General features: G+C 44.8%; 1 protein-coding gene across 2 annotated transcripts in view; it reads left to right on the forward strand.

The window, feature by feature from the left end:
* Window positions 1-22,184, forward strand: part of RNF8 (ring finger protein 8) — a 40,348-nt gene extending 18,164 nt beyond the window's left edge. Inside the window, exons 3-8 of one of the 2 annotated variants that reach the window (XM_090282328.1) lie at window positions 4,538-5,278; window positions 7,486-7,548; window positions 9,769-9,858; window positions 11,630-11,737; window positions 13,697-13,901; window positions 21,683-21,758. In XM_090282328.1, the coding sequence (XP_090138454.1) occupies window positions 4,538-5,278; window positions 7,486-7,548; window positions 9,769-9,858; window positions 11,630-11,737; window positions 13,697-13,901; window positions 21,683-21,699 (1,224 nt within the window). In that variant the 3' untranslated portion in view covers window positions 21,700-21,758. Of the gene's footprint in view, window positions 1-4,537; window positions 5,279-7,485; window positions 7,549-9,768; window positions 9,859-11,629; window positions 11,738-13,696; window positions 13,902-21,682 lie in introns of both variants that reach the window. The other variant, XM_090282327.1, reaches the window with a different exon arrangement.
* The last annotated feature ends 236 nt before the right edge of the window (window positions 22,185-22,420 follow it).

A 22,420-nucleotide genomic window follows, 5' to 3' on the forward strand; every position in this document is an offset into this window, starting at 1 on the left:
AGCAGCTAGAGCACTGGTTGTCAACCCTGTTTGCAGTTTTTGCCCTTATCTGGGGAACTTTTATTTTTCTTTATTTTTTGTTTTTTTAAATATGCTTTATTGATTATGCTGTTACAGTTGTCTCAATTTCTTTACCTTTTGTTCCCCTCCACCCAGTGACTCCCCCCAGTGGTCCCCCCCTTTTAGTCCATGCCCATTGGTTGTGCATATAGTTCTTCTCAACCTCTTCCTGTCTACTCTACTCCCTCCTACTATGCTTCTTAATTCCTGTACTATCTCCCTCCCTTTCCCCCCTTCCCCCTCCCCGCTGACCTCCCCCCAATATGTTCCCCATACCTATAACACTTTTCCCACTCTTGTTGCCTACTTAGTCTGCCTTTGTTTCGATTCCCTAGCTTCTGTTGTTGGTTGTTGTGATACAGTTTTCATTTTAATGTTCTTAGTTTTGATCCTCTTTCTCCCAAACAAGTCCCTTTAACATCCCATATAAGAGTGATTTGGATCTGATGAACTCTTTCAGGTTTACTTTGTCCTGGAAGCACTTTCTCTGCCCTTCTATTCTGAATGACAGCTTCGCTGGATAGCGTAATCGTGGTTGTCGGTTTTTGCTTTTCATTCCTTTGAATAGTTCTTGCCAATCCCTTCTTGCCTACAGAGTTTGTTTTGAGAAATCAGCTGATAGCCTTATTGGGACCCCTTTGTACGTAATTCTCTTCTTCTCTCTTGCTGCTTCTAAGATTCTCTCTTTATCCTTAATTTTTAACATTTTGATTATAATATGTCTTGGTGTGGTTCTCCCTGGGTCCAGTTTTTTTTGGCACTCTCTGTGCTTCCTGAACCTATAAGTCTATTTCCTTCCCGAAGTTAGGGAAGTTGTGCTTCATTATTTTTTCACGCAATTTTTCAATTTCTAGTTCTTCTTCTTTATCTTCTGGCAACCCTGTGATTCGGATGTTGGCTTGCTTATAGCTGTCCCATAAGTTTCTGAGCCTCTCCTCATTTTCCTCACTTTTTGTTTCCTCTTTCTGCACTGGTTGACTGTTTTGTTCCTTCCCTATGTTTCAATATGTTGATTGGATTCCTGGTTTTCTTTCCCTCACCACTAGTTTCATATGTGTTTTCATTCATTTCAGCAGGACCGGCCTTCATTCCTTCCCCATCTTGTTTAAGATCTGCTGTTAGGTCTATAAGCATTCATATAACCAAAGCTTTGAACTGTGTCTCAGAAAGATTTCCCATCTGCTGATCCGTTAGATTAGATATTTGCTGGCTGGTCAGCTGTGTCACCAGGATCTCTATCATGATCTGTGCCATCCTGACAGTTTTGTGTTTACCTTTGCTTCCTGGGCGGGACTGTCACAAATCCTACGCTATAGGGGGCGGAGCCCCTTGCACTCATCACTATTGGGTGACCCTTCTCACCACGCTGTGGCGTTTTGTGTGGGGGCGGGGGTCCAGGATGGATTCCTGCTGTTCACTCTCTACTGAGAGACCGGGAGCTTTCTCTGTCCCCATGTCCTCTGGCCCTCACAGTCCAAGGCAATAGGGGTATGCTTTTCCTAGCGTTGGAATCGCAAGCTGATGGGTCTGATCTGCAGTCAGGGGTGCTCCCCAGGCACTTCTTGCCTCCCCTTAAATATGGGTGTCTGTGCTTACCGCTGTCCCGCTGCCGTCATCGCAGCTGCCGCTGCCAGCACAGCTTGACCTCTCCACCCCGGCTTCGTCCCTCCTACCCATCCAGATGAGCAGCACTTATTTACAACTTCATATGTTAGACTCTCATGTAGCTTTATTTTCTGGAAGTTCTGGTTATTTCTGGTTTTGCAATAGTTGTATTCCTTCTTAGTTGTGGAGGGAGACGGAGCATGTCAGTCTAGGCCTCCATCTTGGCAGGAAGTCTGGGAAACTTTTAAAACATAGTGATGGTGGCCCTGGTTGGGTAGCTCAGTTGGTTAGAGCATCATCCTGATATGCCAAGGTTACAGGTTCAGTCCCTGGTCAAGGCACATACAAGAAACAACCAGTGAGTGCATAAATGAGTGGAACAACAAATTGATGTCTCTCTCTCTCTTTCTCTTTCTCTGTCTCTCTGTCTCTCTCTCCCCCTTCCCCTCTCTCTTTGAAATCAATCAGTCAATAAAAAAATTTTGAAAAAGAAAGGCTTAAACAGTTTGATTTATTTAAACCATTGTATTTGAGGTCATATCCTGGCCAGTACTTGATTGTTCTTATATAGCCATGGTATCTTCATCCTTTTCTATAATCATTTTGTGAACAGACCTGACTCAGGGCTGTGGTCCAAATTATACCACTAGGTGTCACCAGGATGTGATAAATGGGTAAACATGAAGGATCCTAGAATAAAATGTGATGGAAAAAACTTGAGAGCTTATTTTTCAGGCCCAAAGGGCCCTGAAGGGGGCAAATTAGTGGAGAGGATCTAGTGGAAAGCTACAGAATATCTTGAAAGTTTGCCCCAGCTTTGTAGGGATTCCCTGTTCTCCCTAGTCTTGGACTGCTTCTGTAACCTTTTTTCTTTCTTTACTTAACCTTATGGTTTTGCCTTTGAGATTTTTCTTAAATGTCTGTACCTTGGCATTAGGTGGCCTTCTGTGTCATATTACTTTTTCCTATGTATAATATAATTGATTCTTATATAAAATTGTTCTCAAATAAATTCTCCTGACCTCCATCTCCCTCCTCTGTATTTTCCCACATGTTGTCAGCAGAATTGATCACTCCTCATAGTTTCTCAGGCTGAATATGAATAGAATGGTTGAGAGAAGGTTAGTCAGATAAGCCAGGATAGGCCAAAGGCAGCAGGTTTAAGCCAGTCTTTCTGTAAATATCTATGTGTATCTATGCTCATCTTTCTCTCCCTCTCCCTGCTCAAGCCAAATGATATAAAACCAGAAACAAGGGCCAATACCAAACCAGAGCTGAGCTCCAGTCTCTACTCCCCTCCATCTCTGTGCCTTGTGGTCAAGGCCCCATTCCTCGTATTTGGGTCGACCAGGTAATTTTTGCAGCTGAAAGTCGGTAGCTATAGGTACTAACATAAACTTAAATCTTAGTACCAATTCAGCTGTGAGCTTCATCTCTGGGCATGTCCCCCAAAGTTAAGTCCTTGATATGGGTTAAAACGCTCACTTGTTTCTTTAGCTCTAAATTCTGCATTTGTTCCAAGTGTTTTAGAATCCATCATCCCCATTTAGCATCTCTTAGCTAACCCAGCTTCACATAATATTCCACTGCATTTATAGGCTGTGCCTTATATCCCACATTTGCTTATATGTGCCCTTGTGCTTTGCTTTCCACAGTCAGCTGCTAAAAGTTGTTTTCATATCTTTCAATTTTTTGCTCAGGATATTTACCTTGCAAGATGCTAAGCATAGAATTGAAGTGATTGTTGATAAATTGAGCCAGAACACAGTAATAGTGGAGAACACTTATATAATGCTTACTGTGTGCCAGGCACTTTTCTAAATATATTACATATGTAATTTCATTAAATCCACACAAACACCATGAGGGAGAGACTGTTATTTTCTATTTTATAGATGTGGTAGCTGGGACATAGAGAGGTTAAGAAACTTGCCCATAGTCACACAGCTATTAAGCGATGGAGCCAGATTACAAATTCAGGCAGTCTGGCTCCATGCTCCATGCTCTTAACCCTTAAACTATGATTTATTTAAAACCATAAGGTAAAAATTCATCAGGCATTTATTATATATGAGCCACTCTGCTAAGTGTTTACATGTATTTTTTCATTTATTCCTTACAGGAATCCAAAAGGTAGGTACTGCACTATCACTATTTTATAGACAGAACTGAGCCACAGAGAGGTTAAATAAATTGCTGAAGGCCATGCAGCAATAAGCCCAAAGGCAGTGCAGTAGGTTAAGTACCCAAGTGTATCTGAGTCCAGAGCTCCAGCTCTTAACCACTGTGCTGTATTGCCCATGGACCTCTGGTGCTCTTAACTGGGTCAGGTCCCACCTGCAGTTTGACCCCAGGACAAGTATCGGTATTCTTCTTTTTCGGTCTATGTGTGCTGGAAAGTGCTCTGCTCATTCACCAATGGGCTCAGGGGGCACATCCAGAGACAGTGCTTGCTTAGCTTCCTGGTCACACCTACCTTTGAACCTTATCATTAGATGCTACTTTCTTTACTAATAGCAGTTTTTTCAATCCTGGGCCATTGCCTCCAGTTTATGTCAATAGGGGCTATTAAACTTCTGTTTCTTTCAAAGCTACTGCATTTAATTGAGTAATCCATCCACCAGTAATAAGGTGATCCCTGCCTGTTTTACAGACATTTCTCTGTGGAGGCATGAATGTGAAATATAGGTAAAAAGCCAAAGTGCTGTTTGAAGAATGTTGTTTCTAAGCACAGTGGTTTATGAACCTTTTCTGTTTGTGCTCAAGGGTTTTCCTTTTCAAAAGACAGGAGGTTTTGCAGCAGCATTTGAGATATTCCATTAAGGGGAGGGAAATCATGAAGCTTATTTCGTCTTTCTTTCTCTTTTCCCAGAGCCTGAATGGTGTTTGGTTGAACAAAGTACGTCTAGAACCTTTAGAGGTCTATTCTATCCATAAGGGAGACCACATCCAGCTTGGGGTGCCTCTGGAAAACAAGGAGAGTGCAGAATATGAATATGAAGTTACTGAAGAAGACTGGGAGACAATATATCCTCATCTTGCCCCAACAAGTAACTGTTTGATGGGAAAAAATAAGGGCATGAGAACTAAAAGGAAATGTAGTTTGGATGAATTAGAGGCTTCTGAGGCTGAAGGCCCCTCACATTGGAAATCCAAAATAAGTAGAGTGTCTTGTGAACCTGGTCAGCTGCTGAAGTCACATGGGAAAGGTGAAATAGCCAGTCAACCCTCTGACTCTCTGGAACCTAAGTTGACTTCTCTTGAGCCAAGTGAGAACACCACAGGGGCTCATGTTTCCTCCGGCCCCGCTGAAGTCCTGGAGCTTCGTCATGAGAAGCAGAAAGCCTCACACCCATTAGCATCTCAGAGCAGGTTAGAGCTGTTTAAGGTGACCATGTCTAGGATTATGAAGCTCAAAACACAGATGCAGAAAAAACAGGAAGCTGTTCTGAATGAGAAAAAGCAGACTCCAAAAGGGGACTCCAAGAATGTTGTGCGAATGGAGCAGGAATTGCAGGACTTAGAGTCACAGCTTTGTGTAGAGCAGGCCCAGCAGCAGGCCAGAGTGGAGCAGCTAGAGAAGACTTTCCAGGAGGAGCAGCAGTATCTCCAGGTACCACCCGGGTGGGTAGGCCCTTTGTGAGCCTTTGGCCAGAGCTCTGTTTCTGGGTCAGGGACCAAATGCTGAGCGCCAGGGATAGGAAATGGAATGGGAACAGAAAAAGTCGAGGTAAGAGAAGAAGGTTGAATCAGAGTTAAAACTTCAGCATGATGATCAAGAGCCAAAGTCGGGGTGCCAAGATGGAGTAAGGTGACAGACAGTGCCAGCCCCAGGATGTAATTGATCCCAGGATGTAAAGTTGAGGCATCTCAGAACTAAGGTAAATTCAGCGAGAGGTTGGAGGAAGGTCAAGATGCCACCAAACCACAGTACACTGCCTTTAAACCAATAGTTGTCCTCATGAGTTATTTTTCTTTGCTCTGTGGTCAAAGCCAAATCACTTAGCTCCAAGGCAGGCACAGGTCAGCTGGTTACTCTGCCCTTGATGTGCCTGGGAACTTGTTAGCTCTATAGCTAACCCAGGAAGTGGAAGGCTACAAAGGTAGAACATGCTTTTCTTTTTGTCCTGAGCTGCCAGCATGGCAGGGGACAGGTATACCATGACTTCGTTGTTGGGTTGAGTGATAAGCCACCTTCCACGGTGCCTTTAGTGGGAAGGTAAAAATAATGACTCTCTTACCGTGTCAAGAGAAGGCCAAGTGTGTCCCCATCCCTGAGGCATTTTCTTAGGTGACAAGCTCTTATGCAAAGCTTCCAGGCTGATCCTGGTCCTTGCTTAAAATGTCAGCTCCCATTTGGCAAGAGCCACGTGTTTTACTCCCTCCTACTTGCTCAGGTAATATTGAATGTCAAGAATTCCCCATTGTTGACTTAGAACAGTGATTTTCAACCTTTTTCATCTCATGCCACACATAAACTAATTACTACTATTCTGCATCACACCAAAATATGTATTTTTTGCCAATCTGACAAAAAAAAAAGGTATAATTTAGATTCATTCACACTGGATGGCTGTTGTTATGTTGGTTGTTGTCATTTTTTTACTTGACAATCTAAGGGAAAAGAGGTCAGTGCCCCTATCTAAATAGATAGTGCATGTTTTTAAAATTCATGCACTTCACTGATTAAAAGTTGCTGACTGAGAACTAAGATAGGCCAATGAAGATTGAAGTGAATAAGCTTTTATCTTTTGTTTACTTCATTCAGGGTAAGGAACAACCAGGAATGTCTGCTTATTTCTGAACAATTTGTAAATTTCATGGATTAAATAGATCTTTCTCAGAGGGTACACTGCTTGCGTGTACCTTTCTGTTCTCCTTATCTAGCTGGGGCTAGTTCTTGAAATTAATACAGGGACATTTATCTCCCATTTTTGTTGAATGCCACCTTTCCTAGACCAGTTAATGGCTTGTGTGTTCAGGGACAAGAGTTACTGTTAATTAATATTTGTGGCTGCTTTGGGCATGCTTCAGGTATAGCTATAAAATCTTTTTTCCTGCCTAGGTGGTAAAGAAAGGTAGAAAGGACTGGTTTAGAAAATTTCTCCAGGTATGAGAGGAACATATATAAGTGGCTCATAGCATCTAGTCCTTTATTAGCTGGATTTCCCTCTGCCACCAAGCCCTGGGGATTTATCCTACCCTGACTACTTGTTCAGTAGCTCATTTAACCCTTGCTGCTTCACACAGATCTTTTTTTTTTTTTTTTTTTTTTTTGCTGGACAGAGGGTAGTGATGATGTGGAAGGCATCATGTTGGAGGGGTCCGATGGAGGAGATAACAGCCTAAGCTCAGGCCAGGTGGGAGGGGGAGCAGTTTATAGGTTGGAAGTGGTAAAAAGACTCCGCGTGAGAGACAGAGGGTGCCAAAATCAAGGGAAGAAGCATGGAGGAGCTCATGAGTGCCAGCCTAGGGGGCTTTATCTGTGTTTAGATAGTTGGTTGCTCAGAACCTTTCAGCTTACCTCGTTTGGGTGTAACGGTATTTGCAGTAAAAGAGACTTGGAGATTTAGTCCAGAGTTTCTCCACAGCAGCCTGAGTGGCGGCTGAGAAGGGACAGCCCTGAGGTGAGCAGTTAATTCTGCTTAAATCCCTTACTGCCAAGAGCTTGAAGTAAAGTGGGAAAGTTTCCACCTGCTTCCTGCCCTCTGTTGCTTCCAGATGCTCATGCTAGCTGGTCTGCTCTGCATGGTGCTGGATTTCTGTTTCTTTTTTCCCCTGCCAGCTGGGAAACCTTCCATTTTGTTTTTGGCTTTGCAGGGTTTGGAGAAAGAGCAAGGAGAAGAGGACCTGAAGCAACAGCTGGCCCAGGCTCTGCAGGAGGTAACTTATCTCTTGCCATTGTGGGCTGTGGAGTGGGGGCAGCCAGGCTTTGCGTGGCCGCTGGCTGCCTCTGCTGCTTAGCGCACACCTCTGCGGCATCTCCAGCCTGTAGATAGAGCAGGTGGCAGCTGCTCACAGCGTCAGCGCGGAGATTGGAGCCTCACAGACATGCCAGACCTCAGCATGAAAACTTACATCTTCATCTGAGCAGAAGCTGCTCTAGTGAAGATGGAATGGAGCCTGTAGCAATTAGGAAGTGGCTGCATTTCCACAAAGGTGAAGGCAGAGAGGGGACTGGCGAGCTGTGACTTGGCCACCACCAAGCACCGAGGCCCGCAAGGGCCTCCATTTCCTCACTGCTCCTGAGTTGAAGCCATCCAGCAACCGTTGCAGTAGGTTCTAATGAAGCATTTTAGGTCAGGCTGGGAATGTGCAGTTTAACAATCAGCAAAACATTCGTTTACTGAAAGGGCAGGCCTCACAGGAATGAAATTCTCCTAAAAGATCGCCTGTAATTTATTTCTCTTAACTTGACTACTTCTCTCTTCTGATTATTTTTATAAACTTTTTTGCATTTTGGAAACCTGCTTTGTCTTCTCTCTTTCATGTATTAAAATTAGTAGTTTGATGCAGGTTTAGTCAGGTTAGTGGTATGGTTCATATCTCCTTGAAAAAAGTGAGCTATCCTATTAGAATTTGTTTGGAATAATTTATCCTTAGAATCCTTTTATTGCATACCCACCTCCCAACCTTCTTACAGTGCTAACAGCCACATATTATTAAAAGCTTGGGAGGTGCCTGCCTTAATTTCCTTGAGGGGTACACAAACAGCTTTGTAAAGAATTAGGTGAAAATTAATTCATTCTTTTTGAAATTTTATTTTCTAGTTTTTTTATTTTCTAGGGTGGGAGAGTAGGCATGTTTTCCATTTAGATTAGTATTAAATTAATATTCAGGTAGTGTTTTGAAATTGGAAAAGAGTAAGGTTTTGCTACTTGGAAGTCCCTGAGGGATCACTGAGTTCTCTGCACCCCCAGCTCCTCACCTCTCCTGAGATAGTCAGGAAAGCACACTATTGTTTAGCATGAGGTACATGGCCAGTCTCCATTCACTAGCCTAAAATGGGATACTTTCTGGTCATGGTTCTATAACAACATACCTGCAGGATGTACCACTTTCTCAGCTGAAACATGGTTGTATTTTGGTCCACCCTCTTGGTCCCTCTGAAGCTATTTCTTTTCATTTACCTGACCATTATAACAACTTGGGTTTACATGGAGCTTAAAAACTTTTCTGAATGCTTTTTAATCTGTTATTTTATTATTAACACTGATGTGGGAGGGGCACCTGTTTTCCCATTTTATAGATGAGAAAGATAAGACACACACATCTAATTGGCAGTCAAGATGAATGACTACCCAGGCCTTCTGATGTAACTGCTTTTCTCAGAGACCACATATTTCAAAATTTGTTTCTTGAGTAATTTCTTTTCAGAAATATTTAGCTCTACTCCACCTTCTTTAAAAAAGGATTTGAGCTGAGATTTAAAATATAAGCTTTCTTAAGCATGAGGCAGCTCAGAAATTATGCTTCATGGAAGTGAAACCTCTTGACATTCGTGTAGGCAGTTAGTCGCAATGAAAGAGCTGCTAGCTCCTGGGCGTGCCTGGTTCCCGACCACATAGGCAGGGTGTAGGCAGCACTGCCTGGTGAGCATGTAGTGTGTGATTTGTAGAATAAGTAGTTTAAAGGTCCTTTTTTATTTCAATGAAAATGATTAGCTAGTTTCCCTGAATCCCATTTTCTCCCTGGTTATTTCTTAAAAGCCACTCCTAGTGCTGGGTAGCCTCAGAGTTACTTATGAGTTCCTGAGCATTGGATTTTAGAATCACTTGGGCAGCTTTAAAAAAATGCACATTCCTGGGCCCCAAGTGAAACCTACAGAATCAGACTCTGTGGATGGCAGCTCTTCAGGTGACTTCGATGGCCGCCGACGTTGGGTTATTTCAGAGGGATTAAAGTTTTGATGGCCTCCTGCCCTGTTTGCCCCTCCCCTGAAAAAAGGCATCAGGTAAGTGAGATGTCCTGAAGGAACAGGGGTTTTTTGAAATTTGCAGTCAGTCATCCCTTGATACAGGGAGGGACAGAGCAGGCATGTGTGGCGTAAAAGGAAGATGCAGTGTAGCTCATCTTGAGTGTGTGTTTGCTATGTTCCTGCAGCATCGAGCTCTAATGGAAGAGCTAAGTCGCAACAAGAAGGACTTTGAAGCCATTCTTCAAGCCAAGAACAAAGAATTGGAGCAGACCAAGGTACTAGCAAGGAGATGAAGGTCTAGAGTTTGGTTAGTACATGCAACTCAGCATTTTCAACAGTGCAAGGGTTGCTGTGGTGAATGGAGAGAGAGAATATGGCTGTTCCTGGCCTCAGGGGAAATAATGTGTAAAATTACTCAGGCCTATAGGAGGTTCTGCCTGTAAGACGACATCTGTTTCCTTCCTTCATTCAGAAGTGAAATGCTAGGGATAAGACACTCATCCTGCAGTTTAGTCCATGTCCTTCAGCGCATCCCACTGACATAGGCTATGGAGTGGTGCAGTCAAAATAAAAAAAATAGCTCATCCTCATGCATTTATGTAATTATTTCCCACATCAGATTGGTGGGACTTTTAAATTGGTTATAAATTCAGATGCCCACCGAGGTCAGGCTGGCCATGGAAGTGAGTCAGGTGTCCTGTGAGGACAGAGGTGCGCGGGAAAGAGGCCTGCGCCCCAGGAGGCGGCTTTTCTTTGCTGCAGCCAGTTGTTGCCATCCAGAAACGCAAGCCCAGTGTTCTCAAGTCTGAGTTTCCCACAGAAGATGGAAATCCATATGTTTACATAAAATATCCCAATTTTCAAATATTGGCAGCAGTGTTCAGTTTTTTGTTTTGTCTTTCAGTACCATAAGGGCCAAACTAAGCTGGACCCAGTCCACAGGCTATCACTTTATAACCCCTGACCTGAAATTAATGCCCAGGTCTGACTGCCTTGCTCAGCCCATACCTTCTTACATACAGGCCTGGAGCGGAGGAGAGACGGGAGGAGACTCTCTTTTCCGTTGGTTTGATGTCCTTATCCTCTGTTAAAATCACGTGGTCCCTTCTTTCCCAACCTCCAAGAAACCACCATATTTTTTAAACCCAGCAATTCTTAAGTTTTCAGGGAACTTGACTGTAGTTAGAAATGGGTTCAGACCCTCCTCACTGCCATAAGCAGTCTGATAGTCTTTGCTTTGAAAAAGAAGAGAAAATAAAAGATGAAAAATAACTATATTACCCTAAACGTCATTTCCTCTATCACTCAGGGGCTCCTGATATTTTCTTTTTGGAAGGATAAGGTACTAACTTAAATAAATGTCTGCTTCAAGAGAGCACAACTAGGATGGTCCCTTAGAAGGTTGTCCACAGGCAGTCTGGTCTCGGGGACCGCAGACTTCTGCAGGAGTGGGAAGTGGCAGGCGTAGAGCTTGGGGCCTGAAGGTACTTCAAGAGGCCACTGTTCTTACCTCCAGCCCCCAGGGAATATAGGGATTATCCCTATTTTACAGAAGAGGAAGCTACAAAGAGCTCAAGGGACTTTACACACTAATTCAAGCTTTCTGCCTCTATGGACTATTTATGTCTTCTTTTTCACCCAATGCCTTCTTGGTTTGGAGGATGATTTTATATCACCTCTGAAATGCAGTTCACTATGGGACACTTAATGTCTCATTCTAGAAGGTCTTGGGTGGTTGGTGGGGTTAGTATGCTACCTTCAGTTTTTCCCATTAGTTAATTTTGGGAAGGAGACAAAAACTACAATACAAATACTGAAATAGCAGAGAGAGGAAAGAAAGGAAGACAGCACCCCATATTAGAAAGCAGTTCTAAGAAATAGTGCCCCTTGGGGAAGGTGTTTTATTCCTTGTGTTGCTCCACCAGGATGAATTTTTAATTTAGACTCCTTCTGAATTCTACTCCAGAAGATTAATCCTGGTCCCTGTCCTGTTTTGCATTCTTGTTGGTTCTACTGGATGACAGCAGGGATTGTGTGTCTTTGCAGGAAGAGAAGGAGAAGGTACAAGCACAGAAGGAAGAAGTTCTTAGTCACGTGAATGACGTGCTAGAGAATGAGCTCCAGTGTATTATTTGCTCAGAATACTTCATAGAGGTAATTATAAACATCATGAACGGTGGCTCATGTGAACCTCGTCACTCTCCCAACCCTGTGTGGCCTCAGCTACATGGGCTGCTCCAGCTTCAGGGGAACATTCTGAAGAGCTTTCTCTTGTAGGAATTTCTCGTCGCTATTTGACTACAAAGTGACCTCTAGAGGAGGCCACTTATTTATTTTTGTATAGTCTTCTTTAACTTTACTGTCCTTTTTCTTATCTCTTTTGTTCTTGAGTATTTATTTGATATAATCAATATTTTTAGCTGCAATAAAGCCTTCGTTATTGGGGAGGAAACAGGGCCACGTGGCATTAGATTTTTGAAGTATCAGAATAAAGCTGGTCAGTAAAGCTACTCTTTCCTTACTCTGAGTGGGCACGGTGCTGTGAGTGGGCATGTAGTGGAGCCTTTGAACAGGGCGCTAAGTGTCATTGATGTGGCTTATTGGGAATTCAGCGCACAAGTGGAACATATTTCAGGGACTTCAAGGCTCCTTATGAAAAGGAAACCTCTCTCCTAGGTTACAACTGATTGCCCTGCCATATTTTTGCGCAGACTCTTATTTTTCGAAAATTCTATCATTTGTGACCAGTTCATCTTATACCACAAGTTTAAATTCAGGTTGTTAAATGACAGTGCTTTTCAGGTTCCTTTACAAGGGAAACTGCATACCAACTGCTTCCTTTTTTCTGGTGGTCTTTAGGAGGCTCAGTCTATTAGCCTCCTGAAAAATCTCTCCTGAGCAAACCTGTTTCTTTTGCTCTGGATCCACTTAGACTTCAGGTCATAAATTTCTCCCTTAATTTTAGTCATTTGGTTCCCTACTTAGAAGAAGCCTAGTCAGTGTTGTTTTGACAAGGCTTACAGACTCTTCTAGAAGAAGACAAGCAAAGGGGGCTGGGAACATGTGATAAGGTAGCTAACCTGGAGTGTCTACACAAACAGACAAAGCAGACAAGTTGGCCTGTGTCTTGTTTATTGTATACCACCTGACCTTTTCTCCTGGTCGCCTCTTAAAGTCAGTGTTGGAAAAAGGTTCCATTAATCAGACAGGTTTTTAGTCCTGTTTATAAGAATTTACCTTCTATAGTAAACAGAATGTCTCCTAGTTGACTTTCTGGGCTCAACTTGGCATTTGAAAAAGAAATAATTTCTGTGTTATTTTCAACTGCTATCCTAAAAGCAGGAATGAAGACTTTTGAGCCTCAGAAAAGGTTGTATCTTAGGGGATGTACATAAACAAGAGTAATGAAGAGAATGGTTTATATTCTTGGAATGAAAAGTACCCTGGCATAAATCTGGGTTTACTCAGAAGAGCCCCTCAAATAACATGGCTCCTTCTGTTTTCTCTCTTCTCATAGGCTTATTATCTTAGGGGTTCAGGCACTGTCAGTGAGCCCATTACATTTTTCTCCTCCCCCCTCCCCCAGTCTTTTTAGTTGTCTTTTAGATTTATTTTACTTTTTTGTTTTCTTTTGAATAGAGATGATACCTCTTACCATTCTATTTGCTGTTTTCAATGTATGTTCCCCTTTGTATATTAAAATTGAGGTTCTAATTCACCATTAACAAGACATCCATTTGCTTTTCATAAGAGAGTTAGTGATGTATTTGTACCAGATATTCACACACTTCCTAGTCCTACCTGTGTCCAAAGGCATTTGCTTGCAAGGTAGCTAACCCATGGTTAGCAATGGCCTGAGTTGGTGGAACAGAACAGACATATGAGCCTCAGTGGGGCCTGAGTTTATGAACTTAATTTAGAGAAAGAAAATAAATCATCTGACTTAAAACTTAAAATTTCCTATCCTCGAGGATGTTTCTGGTACCCTTTGTTAGCTCTCTAGATAGGATTATGATTAAATATCTACTTGGCTTTGCCTAGCTTTGAAATCATAACCACCCTGGGAAAGTAAGCCTGACAATTCTGATGTGTGTGTTCACATTCCTGTTGCAGGCTGTCACCTTGAACTGTGCCCATAGTTTCTGCTCCTTCTGTATCAATGAATGGATGAAACGGAAAGTAGAATGTCCCATTTGTCGGAAGGACATCAAGTCCAAAACCCCCTCCCTGGTTCTGGACAATTGCATTAGTAAGATGGTAGATAATCTGAGTTCAGAAGTAAAAGAACGGCGAATTGACTTAATTAAGGGACGAAAAGGTGAGTGGGTATGAACAAGATGGTGAGTGCCCTCAACAAAGTACTGTACTTACAAACTGGCAGATTTTTTTGGTTGGGGAAGAGAGTCAGATGAAAGATTCTTGAGCTAACGAGGAAGTTGAAGACATGGGGGAAAGTAAAAGGAGTTAAAGATAATGAATGTGTGAGCCATAGCTGGGTAGCTTAGTCAGTTAGAGCATCCTTGATTTGCCAACGTTGCAGGTTCGATACCCAGTCAAGGCACATACAAGAAGCAACCAATGAATGCATAAGTAAGTGGAACAACAAATCAATTAATCAGTCTATCTCTTTCTCTCCCCCTTCCCCCTCCTCACTTTCCCTCTCTCTTTCTCCCTCTTCATGTCTCTCTCTAAAATTAAAAAGAAAAAGGTAGTGAATATGTGAGAAAGAGTTGAAGTAGAATTAACTGAGTTGCTTGAGCAGCAGGAAAGAGGGAGCCTTAAGTGTATGTGCTTGGTTATAGGGGTAAAAAGAAAGATGTGATTAGAAACGTAGACACTTTGCTGTACTGGTCACTAGATGATGCTATTGTTCAAGACAGGTTAGTTGCTGTCCAGGTGTTGCAAAACCCTTGGATTGGGTATACAATCAATTATAAATTGTATACGTACAAGTCTAGATTCACACCTGAATGTCTGAAGAAATCATATACAGATTCTCCCTATCAGAGTCCTAGCTTAATTACACAAATTGGGCATAATGTTAACCCAAAGAGAGAGAAATTTAATCCTATTGTGCTATCACTAGGGATCCTAATATATTTACCAACAGGTTTCCCTAACGAGCCATACTTCCACAGTGAAAGCCTGCTTATTTAACCAAGTAATCTCATCACACCTGCCACCTGCTGTGTTGAGGGTTGTAGAGCTACTCTTCTTAAAACTTGAATGTCCTTGTGGCACAAGGACATGTCCTGGGGCAAAGCACAAGGAATTTAGTGGATGGGAAGGACTGGTAATTGGGTAGGGATGAGAGAGCATAGAAGCAGGGTACATTTGATTATTACATTAGGCCCCTCTAATAATCTAGTATAGCACTGCCTTCTGAGAAAGCTTCATGTCCAACATGCTGTGACAGCCATTGGTGGCTGCACACAAAGACCTGACAGAGGAACCAGAAGCTTGCTGCCTTTACAGCGTTTCCCACCACCTGGCCAGCGGTAATACGTTTCGGGATGTATCTTTGCCTAAGTTCAGAGAAGCTAAAGGCTTAAACACCACACCTCTAACAACAGGATCTTCTCTCCACTGCTTCATTTCTCCTAGCCCTTTGGCAAGTATCAGCCGCTTTGAGAAGGGCCAGGAACTTGATGCTGATTTCCAAGAGGCTGTGGTTTGCAACTGGCCCTCAGTTGGTCAGCCAGAGCAGAGGCAGCAAGCCTGTCATAGCCGGTGGTGCAGGTGCTGACCAGGCAGTGTGCTCAAGCCTTCTCTACTCAAGGAAGGCATTCTGACCTGTGGGAGGGAGGGGCGGCCCTCAGGGTTCTCTAGAACCAAGGTATTTTCCACTTTTTTGACAGCTGTGTGCTGTTGGATTTTATGATCAGTTTTAAGCCCTCAGAGATTTTTTACCTCCCAGGAGCCACTTGATTCTGGCAGAATCCCATTGCTCTTCCTCGCCACCTCCCATCATTCCATAAGCACATATAGGAACACTGCACTGCAGACCAGGACAAGCCTTGTCTCTCCATCTCATGGCACAGGGTCCCTGTCTAGGGAGGTGATAGGGCAGTAGGTGGTGTGACAAGTTCCACAACACGGTGCTAGGAAACTGCAGAGGAGGGGACACTCAGGTTGGCTTGGGCAGGTGGAGGTACGGGAGAAAGCTTCACAGAAGAAATCCCTTTCGAAGTGAGATTTAAAGCTTCCCTAATGGGTAGCTTTCCAAGCAGAGGCATTAGGGCAAGCAAAGCGCAGGAGTATGAGAAGCAGTGACTTGTTCCTAGCATCACCCCCTCGTGGTCCACTTAGATAGAGCATCTACATGGTGCCAGAGCAGCATGAGGACAGCCAAGGCTCAGGGAGCATCTACCGAGGAGGCATTGTGAATGCCTTCCGTTTCTTCTTTCCTTTCTGAGAGGAGCAGGGGTTGGAACCCAGATGTGACCAAGGTCAGCCTTTGAGCTGAAGTGTGCTGGAACTGGGTGGGCATGGGGACACTGAGTACTTTCTTTACCCAGTGCATTGATGAGGTTTCTTCTCACAAGTCCAAGGTCGGTAGGTGGTTTCATGCAGCCATGGAAGGGGAAAGAGTATCAAACTCCCTTTTCTCTCCAAAGGCTAAAGAGGGTGCCTCTGCCTTTTTGGTAACACTAGGAGCCTGCACAGCCAGCCAAATCAGCCTGCCTATTGCAGTCATTGGCTGAGACCGTTTTGGCACCAGTTTCAGTTTCTGCAGTTATCACAGTGAGTGCAGCTTTGAGGTTTTCTCTGGAGACAGAAAGAAGGTTCTGTGGCCCGATTTAGGGGAACATGTGCCAGCACCATCAGCAGCTTCACTGATCTACAGTGTGGGGCTAAGAGAACATTCTCATTTCAAATACCAGCCTTCCTTGCCAATTGAAAGCTGGTTTAATCCTCAGTGCGTCAGAATTTTGAAAAGGACCAAACTTAGGATCTGGGAACTAGCATTGGCAAGCCTGTAATTGTCAAAGTTCTGACCTGGAGGCAGGGCTGTGCTCCCCATGGCGGCCGCTCTGAGCACACGCCCACAGAGGCAGACCGGCCTGTCGGGCAGCATGGGCTCTGATCCCGCCAGGAGCAGCCACAAGAGGCTTCCCTGGCTGGTGTTCTCTTCAAACTCCAGGTCCTGAGGGAGGCGTAATGCCTCGTGACTGATTAGCCGTTGATTCCTCGTAAACTCTGGGAGGCCAGATTATAGAGGAGAGGAGGAGAATGTTAGGATAACAGATCCTGTGCTGAAGAAAGGGTGCTCTGGAGCTGGGGCTGATAAGGAACATCCAATAAGTGCTTGTCGCATGAGTAATTGTAATTCTCTGGGATCCTGACGTGAGATTTTTTCCAGTGGGAAGACATCCCCCGTAGAGGCCCTCCCTCCGAGCTGGTGAGATGCTAGAGCAGTCCGTCAGCTGCTTCCCCTCCCCCATTTGTTCTCTGGTTCTCATTAAATGTTGCTTGGTTAACAAGAGTGTTAACGTTCTCACTTTCAGCTTTCCCTAGCAATTTCTTTGGGTGGTGCTCAGAAAAGAAGAAAACAAATTATCTAGAAATAAAATCTTGTTGGTGTCTTATAGCAGTGATTTCCAATTCATGGGCTTTATCAACGACACTCCCCAGCTCCCTTGATGCTCTTCTAGTGAACCTTCAAGGGGGCTGAGGTGGGAGGAAGGTTCATGAGTCACAGCCTCCCTGGATTGTGAGACACGCCCCTCCAGAACTTGGGGTCTTTAGGAAGATTGGCCCAGGTTGGACCACATGGCCTGTGGTTCTTGCCTGCTTCCTGTGGGCTATCAGGAGGGTGATCCAGACACAGGACACAAGACACTGGCAGTCTCTGAAGAGAGTATCTGCCTGCCCACCCGAAGGCTGTCCCTGATGTTGCCGTCATCTCTTGCTGAAAGAGCTGAGGAAAGGAGTATTTGGGGAATGGCAGCAGTAACAGTGTTGGCAAGGCTGCCTCATCCACAGAGGTTACTTGTTGGCAAGTACTTTTAATCCACTCAGTCCGGCCCCTAGGGAATCGAGAGGGTCATGTGCATGAAGTCAGCCTGGCATAGGACAGTGTTTGTCTAAGGGACTGCAGCTCTCAGCAAGGGTAGCATGGGGTGGGGGTGTCCACATGCATGCATACAAACAGTGTATAACGCTGCACTCTTTAAAAATTTTGACTTTTAAAAATGTACCCTTCACAAATTTGTCATGGGATAGAAAATTAGCGGACTTATTACTAGAAGGTTTTTTCTTAATAGTGCAAACCACCCTCCATTTTTGCCCCTTCTTTTTCCCTTCCCTTCTCTTTTGCTTCCTATTGTTTTTTCTTTCTTTTTCCCTTAAGTGGTGTCTCCCTTGCCGCCCTGATTGGCATCTCAGAAGCACAGCTGGAAGTGTCAAAGGGCAGCATAGGAACTGTTCACCCAGTGGGGAAGGGACTGTGATCTTAGACGTCAGCTTCTAAGATATTGGAATATATGGAGTAGCCCCCCAGGAAGTCCTAGAACTTCTAATTTCTTAATTTTTCTTTTTTTTACTTTTTAAATTTTTGATTTTTAAAAATATTGTATTGTTCACACTATTACAATTGTGCCAATTTTTGTCCCTTCCACCCAGCTCCCCCTTAACTGCCTCAAACAATTCCCACACCGTTGTCCATGTCGATGGGTCATGCATATATGTAGAACCTCGAATGTCTTGTTCACTGTGTAGTCCGTGAGATTTCTGAATGGTCCTTCCATCTGGGCATCAAAAGCCTGTTCTGACTAGTGCTCTGTGGTGGAGGGTCTTCTCTCCCCTTCTCCAAAGCTACCACCTCATCACAGCACCCAGCAGGCTTTCACAGCTCAGGAGATTGACCTCCTTACAACAATGATCCTTTAGTGCACCCCAAATGCATACATGGTTGGGTTGGAGGGAACCATGCCATCCGTGCCACAGCGCTAGTGTGTGCTCGTGTTCCTCTCAGGCCTTCTCTCCAGCTGGTGGGCGCGCCTTAGCGAGTACTGGCCTTGCCCTTAGTACAGTGTGGGTGTGGGTGGGCTTAGCGCTCACCAGAGGTCCACGCTCCGCAGGCAGGTCAGCAAAGGTCAGCCCTGGCCTCGTCACTGTGGCATGAGTGGTCATTTGGGGAGTCCAGCAGGTGGGACTTCAGAACTCCAGACCCCTTGTTGCTGTTTTCCACAGCAGAAGTTCCTCCTGGCTTTTTTTTTGTAATAATAAAACAGAGTTATTTTGGCTCTCTTAAATGGATCCTCTCTTCACATTAATGTGCAACTTTATGACATCCTTCCAGGAACTTCTTATTGTACAAGATCACTTATGTAAATATAGAGTAGTGTCATTAACCAAAGCAGCTTTTCCTTGAGAGCTTCTTGGTTTCTGCACTTAGCACTAGATGTACGTAGGGTATTATTATTTTTAATTTTTTAAATATTTTATTTATTTATTTTTAGACTGAGAGGAAGGGAGGGAGGGAGAGAGAAACATGAATCAGTTGCCTCTTGTACATGCTCCAACAGGGGACCGAACCCACAACCCAGGCATGTGCTATGACCGGGAATTGAACCAGCAACCTTTCACTTTGCAGGACAGTGCCCAACCCACTGAGCCACACCAGTCAGGGCTACACAAGGTATTTTTAGAGCAAGCTCAAGTAAGTTGGTATTCTTTTTCCTCTTTTTCCCTCCCCCGTAGAAAACCACAGAATTAGGTACATCACCATTGAGGCTTCTCTGCATCAGCTGGATGTACATCTTGTCCAAGTGCCCGTTACTATTGTTCTTAAGAAACCTGATAGGACTAGACAAGCTCCTGTTTCTGGTTAGGGCTTCTGCTTGAACTGCCTTCTGCTTTCCTATCCTGGAGAGTTTGGACCTCTTACCCTTGGGCCATGAAACATAAACCACAACGAACCCCAAAGGAACATCTCCTCGGTTCCTTTCTCTGGGCCTTTCCTTTTTTTCAGTACCTACCTAGTGCCAGGTGTGGGGAATAGAAGTGGGTGGGCACTGCAGCCCCTGCCCTCGTGCAACTTCCAGTCTAGATGCAGGGCCGGGCTGGCTGTGGTAATGTGTTACAATAAAGAGGTGAAAGGTACTAGGCAAAGGTCAGGAGCCGGCAGAGAAGTGGAGGGGAAAGGAGGTGGGTGCATAGCATAGGTAGAGGGGCCAAGGGCAAGAAAGTGGGAGGAATTTGAGGGCTGGAACAAGTGCAGAGTGACGGGCCTGAAGCTGCTAAGGGAGCGTGGTGAGCAGAGGATGGAACCAGTCCTGCCTAGGACTGCATCATGAAGGTCTTCTAGACTGAAAGATTTAGACAGGTCTGTGGGAAAACTAGATTTTGTGACTGTTGACGTTTATATTTTTCTGGGTAAGTTAATGTGGCTGCAGTGAAGATAAATGGTGATGAGAACAAGAATAGAGGCAAAAGCCGCCCTCCGAATGTAGTGGTGTGGGGGACGGTGATGACTATCTAGGATTCATGTGGGGGCTGGTGGAGTCAGCAGCCAGTTTGCAGTGGATTGGAGAACGGGTATGAGGTGAAGGAGTAGACTAGAGTAAGAATAGACAAGTTCTTCCAGAAATTTGGCTACAGGCATGGGGAGCAGCACCTAGAGAAGGCTGTTGTTGGAGGAGGAAGTCAGGGTAAAGGAATTTTTCATTTTTTTTAAATATATTTTTTTACTGATTTGAGAAGGGGGGAGTGAGACATCGATTTTTATTGTTCCACTTACTTATGCATTCATGGGTGGTTTCTTGTACGTGTCCTGACCAGGGATCAAACCCACAACCTTTCTATATTGGGATGATGCTTTAAACAACGGAGCTACCGGCCAGGGCTTATTTTGTTTTGTAAAGACAGGAGAGATTTGAGCGTGTTCAGTTGCTGGTTGGAAGGAGCCTGTAGAGGAGGAGATGCTGGGAAGCGAGATAGTGGGTGGGGCACAGTTCCTAGGAAGGCAGGGGGGAGGGGAGCCAATGCAGAGAGAGCACAGATGGAGGAGGGCGCACTCTGTTTCCTAGAGGAAAGAATAATGTGGGAGGGCAGGCAAGGAAATTTGCCTGAGGGGAGTCAAGAGAATTTCATTCTTGTGACTTCTGCATTTTTCTGTGAGCTGTCAGGCGAAGCCCTTAGCTGAGAGGGAGTCTCACAAGGTTCTCCCAGCTCTCCGAGGCTGTGGGCGGGCCCCACCCCACACACGTCCCTCCTCAACCACCTCCCAGAAGTGGGAGAAAAGTAATTTTTATGACCCTTTCAATCCTCCTGCCAAAGTGTTCCAGACCTGTCTCAGGGAAGGGGACAATTTCCTTGGTGGCTTTATTGTACCCTTAGTGTAGCCAGGATTCCTGCTTCTCCAGAATCGAGGAAGCAGAAGCTGTCAGAAAAGATTGGAAGCCAGTAACTAGCCCCTCCAACCTCCTCCCTCTCTGGACTTTGGAAGACCTCCTACCTCTCCCTGTCAGTCACTGCGGATGCAATTTCCTCTTTCCTTCAACATATATTTATAGAGGGCCAGCTTAGTGTCAGTCACCTCTTAGGTGCAAGGAATAAAAAGAAAAGTGAAGATCTAATAAGTTAGATGTGATTAGTACTATGGAGAAAAATAGAACAAGAAAGGGTCGGGAGTGATGGGAGAGCGCAGCAGCTTTTGGTGGGGTAGTCACGGAAGGCGTCCCCAAGAAGGTAGTATTTGAGCGGAGCTCTGCAGGAAGAGGCCATGCTGCGTCTGGGGAAACGGTGTCCCACACAGAGGGAATAGGAAGGGGGGCGGTGCTTGGGCTGTGGGGTGGACAGCAAGGAGGACAGTGTGGCTACAGTAGAGTGAGACCAGGAGAGGAGTGAGAGGTGAGGCCAGGAGGCTGGGCGGGAGGCAGGTTGTGTGGGGCCTTCCCGGCCTTTGGAGAGACTTGACATTAACTCTCACCCTGGGAGAAGTGAGGAGCCAGCGTTGAGCAGAGTGACGTGCGTGATCTGACCTCTGTTTTCTCTTTTCATGGCTACTGTGAGGAAGAGACTGAGGGTGGCAGTAGGGAGGTCAGAGAAGGGCCATGCATGCTCCTCTTTATCTCTTTTTCTTTCTCTCCAAAGCAAAGAGACGGTTGTGACGATTGTGCTGCAAGGGCCTTTGAAAGACCAGCAGGCAGTGGAAGCTTGGAGTGGTCTGGAGGATTCTCTATGGGCTGGCCTGGGGCCGCACTGAGACAGAGCATGGGAGAGCCACATGGGACGAGTCTGCGTGGGACGGAGTCTGAGTCAGGGAGTTCTCCATCACGAGCCTCCCATGCAGGCCAGGCCCGCTGCCACCATTGTCTGAAGGACCTTGGTACTCACCGCCCCACGGCTTCAGGGTACTTAACAGACTGCCTCATTTTATGTTGAATGGTTATATAGTTCTTTTCGCTTTAAAATTTGTTGTTGTTTTTTTACTCTTTTGGTATCTCTGAAGCACCTCTGTTGACATTTGTTCTGGACAGCTTGAATGTACCCCTATGGCTGCCCCTAAACGTTAAGGCAGCCACTGTTTGAGAGGATGGAATACCTCTTTGTGAAAACAAGATGTCATTTCCTGGAAATAAAATGTAAAATTTAATAGTTGCTCAGCTGGGCTTTGGTGTATTTGTCTTCCTTCCCTTCCAGCTCCCAGTCTCACAAGTAAACACTGGCAGCTCATAAATTGCAACCAAGAAAGTGACTGTATCAGATGATAAACTCAAGTGAATGTCAGCCTGGAAGCCAAGCCCAAGATCATGGCCATAGCAGATGGGCTCTGTCAAGCCTGTGGCTGTCAAGCATCTTGTCAAGCTCCTTTTTGTTCCAGAGGTGGGT

This window comes from Furipterus horrens, unplaced genomic scaffold (assembly GCF_987537825.1).
Source record: "Furipterus horrens unplaced genomic scaffold, mFurHor1.1.pri manual_scaffold_6, whole genome shotgun sequence".
NCBI lineage: Eukaryota > Metazoa > Chordata > Mammalia > Chiroptera > Furipteridae > Furipterus > Furipterus horrens.